Below are 12,184 nucleotides of genomic sequence, written 5' to 3' on the forward strand. Positions count from 1 at the left end.
GGCTAGTGAATCGTGATAGTTTCAGTTACTGAATAAATAACCAGAACAGTAAAAGGGGACTAATCTTAAAGCAAACAGTGTGATGAGGTAAAGAGAACAGAACTGTGGCATTCTTAAACTACCATCTGGCTCAATCCTCTTTAAGTGGGCAGGTTTGAAGAGCCTTTTATTCAGTGCCCTAAAACTTATTCAGAGGGAATTGTATTGGAATATCAGTTTTTCATAACATTAAAAAACCCCACCAAACTCAACCCCATTTTTGTAACCATAAAGTAATGTTTAATAAAGTGCTGGGTAATCCTCTGGCTAACGGTGAGGGTGTGGGGCATTCGATGGGTGGCAGGTCAGCTGCAGGCAGGGTAAGCCCACTCTGCAGCTTTTGGGCCTTCACCTCCTCGGCTCCTTCGTGGCTAGAGTAACTTATTAAAGTTGTCATTGTGGTTTGAAATTTAGGCAAGAGGTGTAAAAATAAAGAATTCATTAGGAAAAATGAATGCGGTCATTTGTAGTACTTTATTTTCCGTTTGAAAACTACTGTAGAATCTCCATATAGGATAATCGAGGCAACTAACACAACAGAAACTATGATCTACAGTTCGAATCGTGCTTTTGGGAAATGTGAAACTATTTCATGACTTTGCTTTTGAGAAATGTGAACCTATTACATGACTTTCTAACAGACGCGACAACTGCGATTTTATTAAGTCCTGGATTTTTAAATGAAACTGTTAAGAGGCTTTTCTTTTGTTTTCTCAAGATGATGTGTTTGAGAAGCCTAGGTTGAATAAAGAGGAGCCCACTACTACCTTCAGCAAGATGCTTTTGAAGAGGTATTTTAGCATTCTCTGTGGTTTAGGAGACAAAACCAAGTCCTGCGGGCTTTGTGCTGTGCTTCCTTGCAGACTGCAGAGCCTTCTGTCTGCTTTAGGGTGTGGCAGCTGCCATTGGGGAGGAGAAGCTGGCAAGTGTCGCCTTTTATAGCAGACTGACTTCATTGTGCTGGGGGCCTCGATTTCATAGCCTCTTGGTTCCAATCTTCTAGTTGACTTGCTGAAGCAAAAGGAATTAAAAGAGATTTCGCCCTATATACCTGGTTTTTTTTTCAAGTTTCATGATTTTTCTATATAGAAAAAAAGTGTTAAGAAAAGGGCCAGAGGTGAACTTGGTGACTCATTTTCCCTTTTTAGGATTAGTTGTGAAAATAAGCCACAAAATATGGCTGTACTTCTAAGAACTGATGTTGATATATTTTATCAGTTGGAAAAAATGTATTTTTATGACTATGTGTACATAGTTGGACTATAAATGTCTAAAAGCATAAATATGTAATTGAGTTTAGAATATATGTATAAACACATATGCAAAACAGACATATATTTGTATTTGCATATGAAAACTCAAAAAATTCAACTTATGTGGTATCATCATGTAATTAGTATGTATTTGACTATATAAAGGGAGAAAATCCAGGAGAAAATGTCAAAGAGGCACACTAACAAAGATGTAGTATTCTCTTGGCAAAAACTGATGAATGATTTGACATGAATTCACCTTACATTTCTCTTATTCACTTACACGTGATAATATAACTCCTGTTTTCCAGTTGTTTGCATAGACTTGCAATTTGTTGTTTCTACATTCTATAATGACTCTTGGGTATGCACCTGATTCCCCTCCTCCACCATCAGTCACCAGTTTTCCACATATATCCTTTCCTATTTAGTCAAGTAACATATTTACACTTGGTCAAGCAAACAAAAATAACCACTGCAGTTGAAATAAATTAAAATAACCTTTATGGAAAGCTGAAGAATTAGATGATTTTAGAAAGCTACATTCTACCAAAATCATACATATCATTTCAGCTAGCAGGACTTCTTGAAAGCTCTGGTTTCAGATGCTTTCTCTCCATGAAAACTGAGTCCACACTAGTACAACTGAGCTATTGTTTAGGTTAAGAAGTCCTGCTTTGGAAGATATTCAAGATGTTACTAGGTGACAGATTCACAATAATAAAAACATTTAAAACATCAAAAAGTGATAAAACAATGGATAGTATTTGAAGAAAAAGTGTGAAACATTTTTGCTGTAGGATTAGATTCGATAGATTTACATCATCACTGATCTTATGTTTATGAAATATAACATATATCTTTTAGTTTTGTTTCACATTACTTAGAAATGAACTCATATCAAGAGGGTTAACTGTGCACCTAACCTCTAAAATAGGATGAAAGGTGTCATACAGATTTATGAAGACATGAGATAAACCTTAGCTCTTTCTATTATGGCACCAATAGTTAAATTTCCACGTGCAAGTTGTTGGGAGCATAGCATACCACTCTACACATTTGAAGGCTTTCCTTCAGAGAGAAGACAGGCAAGTGCATTGTGAGAAAATGTTCCTTTGGGAATACTTTTGTGTTTTCATTAATAAAGCCTATGTGGGCTTCCCTGGTGGCTCAGATGGTAAAGAATCTGCCTGCAATGCAGGAGACCCCAGTTCAATCCCCGAGTCGGAAAAATCCTCTGGAGAAGGGAATGGCTCCCTACTCCAGTGTCCTTGCCTGGAGAATCCCATGGACAGAGGAGCCTGGTGGGCTATAGTCCATGGGGTCGCAGAGTCTCAGAACCGAGGGACTAACCGTGCAGGCACACACACACACTGCCTTAAAAAAAAAAGTTATATCAGCATTTCTTTGGGGCAGGTGCAGTCAGTAATAAGCATGTATTGAGTACCTGCTGTGTACAGGGCACAGAGCGTCTGGAATGAGGCTAACCTTCAGTTAAAACTCTTTCCTAATTTTGCAGTTTGAAGAAGTTGTGGGAATCACACTGATGGCCCGAAATCAAGGAAGAGAGGCTAACAAGCTGAAAAATTACATAACTCTTGGGAGAGGCAGTGCTTTTGCACAGATTGCCCAAATATTTTCTTTCTCCGTCGGCTCCTCGTAAGCTTTGAGGCCGACAGACAACTTTGTTCCCCGGCCCTTCTCTCCCTCTTTTGTCTGCTCGTCAGACTCGTTTTCCACCTTTGTATGGTGCCTTTTAGACGTGAAAACAAACACGCGAACGCCCGGTTGGCAAGGCGACGGAGGCACGAGGGGAAAGTGCAGCCTCCGGTCGCCCCACGCCCGCCTCGCTCCGGACGCCAGCGGCGCGGCCGGACCCGAGCTCCCCGGTCCGGGGGCGCCAGTGCCCGCGAGGCTGCACCCGGGCCGGGCGGGCAGGAGGGCGCAGGGCCCCGCGGGCCGCGGCGGCCCAGGGCTGAGTCCAGTCCGCGTTTTGCGAGTGCGCCCGAGCAGAGAGAAGTGGATAATAGTTGCTCGGGCTCGCCCGGCTCCCTCTCAAGCTATGCTGGGCCCGAGCGGCTCAAGTCAGTCGTGTATTTTTACCCATATCCGGCGTAGAGAGGAAAAAGAGAAAAAGTTTCATTTAAACCTGCACTAAAAACTTTCACCCTGAAATCACACAGCGGGAACAGGCCCAGACCGTAAGGCGTAGACCCCCGGTTCGGCTCCGGCGGGGCCCGTGGAGGGAGGGGAGTAAGGAGGGGGCTCGCTCGATTCCCGTCGGGGCGTGTGGATGCGCACAGGAGGGGCCGCAGACTAAAAAGTGGGTTTTATTGTCTCCCCCCGCACCCCCCCCGCCCGGCCTCGCCACGCCGCGGTGATCATGGCCGCGCGGGCAGCAGCAGCAGCGCGGGCGGGCAGCGGCGAGCGGCGGGCGCCCCCCGGGCCGCGGCCGGCGCCCGGGGCCCGGGGCCTGGAGGCGGGGGCGCGCGGCGCGGCGGCACCGGGACCCATGCTGGGGGGCGGCGACGGCAGCGGCCTGAGTAATGTGCACCACCACTCCCTGCACCCCCGTCACGAACTGAACATGGCCCATAACGCGAGCGCCGCGGCCGCGGTCGCCGCCAGCACTAACAGCGCCAAGAGCGGCGGCTCCGAGGCGGAGGGTGGAAGCGCCGCCGCGCTGTCCTCCTCCTCCTCCTCCTCCGCCGCGGCGGCGGCGGCGGCGTCCTCCTCTTCCTCCTCGTCGGGCCCGGGCTCGGCCATGGAGACGGGGCTGCTCCCCAACCACAAACTGAAAACCGTTGGCGAAGCCCCCGCCGCAGCGCCCCACCAGCAGCAGCACCACCACCATCACCACCACCATGCCCACCACCTCCAACACCACCACCACCACCACCATGCCCACCACCTCCACCACCTCCACCACCACGCACTACAGCAGCAGCTAAACCAGTTCCAGCAGCAGCAGCAGCAACCACAGCAGCAGCAGCAGCAGCACCAACATCCCATTTCCAACAACAACAGCCTCGGCGGCGCGGGCGGCGGCACGCCTCAGCCCGGTGCCGACATGGAGCAGCCGCAACATGGAGGCGCCAAGGACGGTGCCGCCGCGGGCAGCCAGGCCGAGCCCCCGGGCCAGCCGCTGCTGAGCAAGCCGGGCGACGAGGACGACGCGCCGCCCAAGATGGGGGAACCGGCAGGCGGCCGGTTCGAGCAGCCGGGCCTGGGCGCGCAGCAGCCGCCGCCGCCGCCGCCGGTCGCCGTGCCCGGGGGCGGCGGAGGCGGCCCGGCCGCCGTCTCGGAGTTTAATAATTACTATGGCAGCGCTGCCCCAGCTAGCGGCGGCCCCGGTGGCCGCGCTGGGCCTTGCTTTGATCAACATGGCGGACAACAAAGCCCCGGGATGGGGCTGATGCACTCCGCCTCAGCTGCCGCCGGAGCCCCCAACAGCATGGACCCCCTGCAGAACTCCCACGAAGGGTACCCCAACAGCCAGTACAACCATTATCCGGGCTACAGCCGGCCCAGCGCGGGCGGCGGCGGCGGCGGCGGTGGAGGAGGAGGAGGAGGAGGAGGCAGCGGAGGAGGAGGAGGAGGAGGAGGAGCAGGAGGAGCGGGAGCTGTGGCGGCGGCGGCCGCGGCGGCGGCAGCAGCAGCAGCAGCAGGAGGCGGCGGCGGCGGCTATGGGGGCTCGTCCTCGGGGTACGGGGTGCTGAGCTCCCCCCGGCAGCAGGGCGGCGGCATGATGATGGGCCCCGGGGGCGGCGGGGCCGCGAGCCTCAGCAAGGCGGCCGCCGGCGCGGCGGCGGCGGCAGCGGCGGCGGCGGCGACGGGGGGCTTCCAGCGCTTCGCCGGGCAGAACCAGCACCCGTCGGGGGCCACCCCGACCCTCAACCAGCTGCTCACCTCGCCCAGCCCCATGATGAGGAGCTACGGCGGCAGCTACCCGGACTACAGCAGCCCCAGCGCGCCGCCGCCGCCGCCGCCGCCGTCGCAGCCCCAGTCCCAGGCGGCGGCAGCGGCGGCGGGGGCGGCGGCGGGCGGCCAGCAGGCGGCCGCGGGCATGGGCTTGGGCAAGGACATGGGCGCCCAGTACGCCGCTGCCAGCCCGGCCTGGGCGGCCGCGCAACAAAGGAGCCACCCGGCGATGAGCCCCGGCACCCCCGGCCCGACCATGGGCAGATCCCAGGTAACCCCCGCGCCGGCCGGGCCTGCTTCCGCCGCGGCGGCCTCGCCGCGCGCTGCGAGCCCTGTAGTTTCTTTTCTTTCCGCGTTACTTTTTCTGCGTCTTCGGCCCTGGTGGGGGGGTGGTGGTGGTGTGTGTGTGTGAGGCGGAGGTGAGGAGGTGGGGGGGCGAGGCGCCCAAAGCCATTTTAACTCGCGGCTGCCTCGCTCCGAGGCCCGGCGGCGCGCAGGGTCGGAGTGCGTGGCCCGGGGCCCCGGGGGGCGGAAAGGGGGTCCCTCGCCGAGGCCCGGGACGGGCGCCGCGGTGGCCGGTCGCCGAGCGCCCGCCTCGACACCCCCGCCCCGGGCGCCGAGCCGCGCGGCCGGGACCGCGCCACCGGGAAGCCGTGTGGGCGCCGGGGACCGTTCGGGCAGCTTTATTTTATATATTTATTTATTTTTACCACAGAAATGGGCGCTCCGGGCCGGTAGGGTCTGAGGAGAAATAACTGCCCCCCGCTTCTCGGGTAGCGCCCACCATGAGCTCGAACTGAGGAAAGAATGAGGAACTTTGTCCTACCTCAGGCCACACCGCGTTTTTCCCTCTTAGAGCTCACAAGGTGAAGGCAGGAGGAAAAAAAAAAAAAAGGTTAGCTTTGTGGCAGCCGAGCGTGTGTTTCGTAGTTGTGCCCAGGCATTCGGCGATATTCGACGCGGGCTTCGAGTTTTGAGCGTTTAGTAGCCAAAAAGAGTACCCACGTCTTAGAACGATGGGGAGGAAAACGACCCTAAAATATATCGATTCATTCCCAAGAATAAGCCGGGGAAATCCATTATTTGGCTTGCAGGCTGCTTGAAAGGAGTCACCTTCAACGGATAGGCTGCGTTAAAGGAACACATTCCGGTTAAACTGAACTTATTTGGATCGTGGGTTAGGCGTACGTTTTTAGTCAGCGAACCCAGGGAGGGAGCAGACCAGTGAAAATGGATCTTTTTGAATCAGATTTATTTGGATTTTTAATTTCCTGTCCCCCCCCCAAGTCCTGCAGCGTTATTAGGAAGAGTCCTGCACTCTTGCTGTTTCTCGCTCGGAGGCTGAGCCTAAAGACTGACTTGATCTCCTTTGCAAGGTTTGGAATTTGAATTGTGGAGGTAAACTGGCTGTAATAGTCTCCAGACAGCTGCCTCTGAGTTGACATCTAATCTGCCATCTGATTGGCTCCCCTCTCACCATTGGGCATTTAGCACTGCTGATGTAAATAGAAGTGCTGAGCAGTACAGTCACAAAAATTCTTGCCACAAATAATAACTGAGCTCTATTACATGCAGATGTAAGGTGAAATATTATTTAAAGCTTAAATTATTATGAATCACAGTAACTAATAAGAGGATTAAATACCTAAAAACATCACACTGGTGTCCAGTATTGGGCAGTTAGAAAATTCAGCTGTTTGACAGTCTCAGCATGGCCATTACATATCTCATTTGCTATAATTGTAGGGTGAGGATATGGCAATTGAAAAAAAATTAAACCAAGAATTTTACCAATTTCTGGATTTTGGAAAGCTTTTATAAAATAACCCTTTATGGATTAAACCATGAAAAAAATTGGAATTATGTCATCACATGTAGTTTAATATAAAATTAAAACTTGTAACATTAAAAATGTCATGATTCTGATAGCCAGTGGTATATTTCAGTAATACTTAATTCGCTTTATAACAAGATTAAAACTATGTTTCTGGTAAGTTGTGCTTTAAAATTCTGATCGTTTTTAGAAGTTAGTGGATGAGGAGTTTCAGTTAGAATTGGATGTGATGTTTAAGAAAACATGAAGTGGGGAAACTATAATAATTTCTGCAGACAACAATTAGTTAAAAGGGAAGAAATGGACCTTCTTGTGAAATTTTAAAAATTATTTTATATTTGCTTCTGATTTGGAAGCAAATGCCTCAGAAATCTTTTTCCCCCCTTGATTGTTTTGCTAGATTAGGTTATGTGAGCCTTATTTGAACTGCTTACACAATGTTTTAGGGAAACTATATTACATGCAAATTGTGCTGGGCTTCTTCCAAATAGTTTTTCTTTCATGGACATTAGAATTTTTAAAACTTTTTAAACATTAAAATATGTTAAAAAGGAATAATGGTGGCTGTAATATCTGTTTTTACTTAGCTCATTTGCTTTAGGAAGGTGTATTTTAATAATAACCTTATTTTAGATGAGAGACTTGTCAGAATGTATGCAGTACTGAATTTAACAGATAATCATGTGAATCCCGGGCTGAGGACGTTGGGAGTCCACTCCTTTCTAATCTTCAGTTAGTAGAGTTTTAGAGTTAATGATAATACATTTTCCTATTCTTCATAGAAAACTGGGGATTCTGATTTTTTTGATTTGGATAGGTAAAAACATCGGAAGACTTTGTGTAAATAAACCCACGTAATTAATTTTGAAAAGATTTGCTTTGTCAGCTTCCTTTTAAAGGGACAGTTTAGAATTCACATCTCTCTAAGCCAGTAACGAGGATGATAGAGGCAGATGTAGGTCGGTGTTACTTTACGGTGTTTCTTCATAATGGTACCAATCATTTTAAGTATTTTGTTTTCTTGGAATGAGAGTGAATCCTTTATGTCCTCAGTATGACCCTTAGGAATAGCTTTTTTGTTTTTAAGGGGGGAGGAAAACTGCCGGGCATATGACCTAGATTCACTGATTTCTTGTAGGTACTATACCGTATAACATGTAGAATGTGTTTTTGGTATTTTTTCTTTTTGGAAGGCTGCTATTCTTTTGTATTTGTTATGACAGTTATACTAAGGACCAGTTGTTTGTCCAAAACATTAGATTACTATGTAACTATAGGCCATGGGATACTATTACATTTTCTCATGGCTTTAGCACCGTTAGTTTCATTTTTGATTTTAGCAATGGTTTACATTGGGTGGCAAATGTTTTTGTAATTGAGAACAAAACGGGTGTATATTGTAATGGGAGGGTCTTTTTAAAAAGTGGAATAAGGCATTTTACAATATACTTAGTGGGTTTTGTGAGATAAAGTATTCAGATAAAGCAATCTCAAAAGGAATACTGAGGTCTGCTCACATATCTAAGATTTTGGGATGTTCATATTTGTGCTGAATTTCATTAGTGCTATTTTAACTTTAATTTTATAGAATGTAATACAACATAATTTTTAAAAAAGCCTTATTTACCATTAAAAGAAAACTGATTAGCTGATTTAAAAGCAGTAAGGTTTGTAAGTAATGAGACTTACAGGCTGGTTCCTGATTACCTTAAAATTTGTATAAGATACATTATAACACTCTCCCACTTTCCCACTCAGTACACTGTTATACTATATGATATGTTAACTCTTGTAAAGAAGTATTTGTGGACTAAATTGATATATTTGCTGAGCTATGACTGGCCAGCTGCCCCATCGTTAAGAGGAGGTGGAATTGGCAACTGTGGTTCATTTAAAAAACAAAGAAAATACGATGAAAAATGTCAACTGTTTTCTGTTTTTCTGGGTTATCTGAAATGAAATTGTGCATGGCCTAAAATTGTTTTCATTGGGGATCCTGATTTCTGTGTACTTTTGGCATTTTTTTTTTTTTAAGGCAACTACTCTGTAAGACAGCTGTCACTTAAATTTATGTTTATATTAACACAAAATCAATACATATTTTCCAAGGAACAACATATTCTTACCTTGCATCTGTAATAAGCCCTAATCCCTCATTTTTCTTTGGTTTTGTTTTTTTATCTATATTCAGGAATGAATTTTTGGCAAAGCTTTTTATACTCATTCCATTTTTCCCATGTCATGTTGTATCAGAAGCATCTGAATTGTGTTGTGGATATGGAAATATTCCAAATCACACCTAGACACTTGTACTAATGAACTACCTTTTAACTACCATTTTCTTTCATTAAAACTGTAAGAATAACATCTTCACTCTGGCATAAAAATATATTAATTCTGGCTTGAGAACCGATTTAAAAAATGTAAGACAGTGTAGAGGAAGTCTCTTAATATACAACCCATTTGGTAGTTTTATTAGACATAGACACATTTTAAAGAAAACAGATGTAACAGAGGGTGGTTGAATTTTCAGGTCTACATGAATGGACTTTATTACTTTATAATTTGGAGCTGGGTGTATCTGAAAAAAAAATGAATTCTGATGTAATAGGAACTTAACTTACTTCCCTAAGATAAATACCAGTGTGACAGGCAAACCAAAAAGATGATCATTTTGTTTATTTAACCCTGTTCTCTCCTAGCAAGAAAGTAGTTTCATTTAAAAAAAAATTTTTTTGGGGGGGGGGCTGGTTTCTATAAAATTTTGCAGCTTATTTTGAAGACTAACTTGGAGATATAAATTTTGGGCGTGTTGGCATAGAAAACTGTTAGCTTTTTTCCTCGTGTCCTGAGTGGAGAGGTTTTTCTTCCTTCTCTGCAGGAGCTTGACACTGCTCACTTAATTGATCTGTGTGCTTTGATCCATATTTGAGGAAGGGGAACTAGTATTTCACTTGTGTCACTTTCATTTTGGGCTGTGTGTAGATATATAAATTTGAGTCTTAAATATTTGTGTTTGAAAGAACTCTTGTGTGTTTCTTAAAACAACAGATTCATGGAGGCTCAGAATGAGTATTAATAAAACTCAAGTTCCATTAATTTTGGGGGTAATATATAGATTTTCAAAATGGATATTACAACAACTTATGACATTTTACAATCCTCTTTTTACTTGAGGGCCATATCCCTGTCCTTGGCCTTTTGGGAATTGGGTAGTTTTTGAACACGTGCCTTTTTAGAGGGGTCTTTCTTTATCAGGAGATCACTGTGGGCGTGTAAAGGAGAGCTGCGTTCTTGCTTTGTGTGCATGCTAGAGGCTGAGGAGTCCCAAGTCCTTGTTTCCCGGGGTGTGGAGTTGGGGAGCAACCAGGCAAAACTGCCTTGTTTCCCGGGGTGTGGAGTTGGGGAGCAACCAGGCAAAACTGCTCATCCACCAGGGGCGTATTTATGTGGGTGTAGATCTGTTACACAGTATTGCTTTTTCCAGTTTGGAGGCTGTTTATATAAGACTTGAGCGGCCTTTTTTGGTTTAATTGAGTGGTTGAGTGAATTAATTTTGACCTAAAATGTTTTTTATATGTTTGTGACTTTTTCTCTTAGAAATTTGCCTAAAATGACTTAGGTATAATTACCTAAATATTGTTAAGCATCCACTTATTTTGCCGTATGCCACTGGAATGAATGAAATTGTTGATACAGGTATACTGTAGTTTTAACGATTCATGTTAATTGAGTGCCGTGAAGTGAAAGTTGCTCAGTCATATCAGACAAGACCCCATGGACTATCCAGTCCGTGGAATTCTCCCGGCCAGAATACTAGAGTGGGCAGCTGTTCCCTTCTCCAGGAGATCTTCCCAACCCAGGGATTGAACCCTGGTCTCCCGCATTGTAGGCAGATTCTTTACCAGCTGAGCCACCAGGGAAACCCCTAATTAAACTCACTAACTGAGTGAGTGAGTTTATCAAAGTAAAATATGTGTTTTCACAGTAAGTTTTCAACAAATATGTTCTATTTTCAAAGTCTTTAACTCCGAGTAATTCTAAGAAAACGGTTTCCTTGTATTTACTTAGTTGAATAGGATCCAGAAATCAGTTTTTTAAACCTACTTCTGAATAGATCAATGCCAAGGTAAAAAGGTCCATATAGTCAAGGCTATGGCCTTCCCGGTGGTCACGTCCTGCTGTGAGCGCTGGATAGTAAGGAAGGTGGAGTGCCAAAGAATCGATGCCTTCAAACTGTGGTGCTGGAGAGGACTCCTGAGAGTCCCTGGGGCAGCAAGGAGGGCAAATTAGTCAGTCTTAAGAGAAATCAACTCTGAATAGTCGATGAAAGGAGTGATGCTGAAGCTGAAACTCCAGTGTTTTGGTCATCTGATATGAACAGCTGGTTCACTGATAGAGTCCCTGATGCTGGGAAAGATTGAGGGCAGAAGGAGAAGGGGGCATCAGATGATATGGCTGGATAGCATCACGGATGCAGTGGGCCTGAGCTTCGGGAGATGTTGAGGGATAGGGAGGCATGTTGTGCTGCAGTCCATGGGGTTGCAAAGAGTAGGACATGACTAGGCGACTGAACAACAACAACAAGGATATTAGGCTATGGAGTCCAGTAGGTGAACTGATGATGAAACTGATCTGTTTCTTGATTGGTATTCATTGCTAGGAAAGAGACTAAAGCCGTAAAATCTTGAGCGTATCTCATCTATCCATAGATTTTCTTATTTTTGGTAGGATGGCAGCAAAATCTGGAGTAGATCTATCACAGCAAGGCAGTTCTTTTGAACTGAAGTTTTGGAGAAGGCAGTGGCACCCCACCTCAGTACTCTTGCTTGGAAAATCCCATGGATGGAGGAGCCTGGTGGGCCGCAGTCCATGGGGTCGCTAAGAGTCGGACACGACTGAAGCGACTTAGCAGCAGCAGCAGCAGCATGGAGTAGGTTTGGCCTCTGTTACCTCCATTCTGTTAAGATGTGCTTCTCTGTCTCCTTGGGCCTTGATAAATGATGAAATTTGAGAATCAGAGTAGAAGTTATTCCTTATTAAGTGACTCTAGAAGGGAAGCTATATTTGATGAAATCCAGGAGAAAATTCTAGACCACTTTTTTTTCTAAATATGGGATGCTAAAAAAGTTATATA

General features: G+C 46.3%; 1 protein-coding gene across 6 annotated transcripts in view; it reads left to right on the top strand.

Moving 5' to 3' along the window:
• Positions 1-500: 500 nt before the first annotated feature.
• The window catches only part of ARID1B (AT-rich interaction domain 1B), a 428,198-nt gene continuing 416,514 nt past the window's right edge, over positions 501-12,184 (top strand). For all 6 annotated transcript variants that reach the window (XM_069598783.1, XM_069598786.1, XM_069598785.1 and 3 more), the window contains exon 1: positions 501-5,484. In XM_069598783.1, coding sequence (XP_069454884.1) covers positions 3,676-5,484 — 1,809 coding nt within the window. In that variant the 5' untranslated portion in view covers positions 501-3,675. The remainder of the gene's footprint in view (positions 5,485-12,184) is intronic.

This window comes from Ovis canadensis, chromosome 8 (genome assembly GCF_042477335.2).
Source record: "Ovis canadensis isolate MfBH-ARS-UI-01 breed Bighorn chromosome 8, ARS-UI_OviCan_v2, whole genome shotgun sequence".
Classification (NCBI taxonomy): domain Eukaryota; kingdom Metazoa; phylum Chordata; class Mammalia; order Artiodactyla; family Bovidae; genus Ovis; species Ovis canadensis.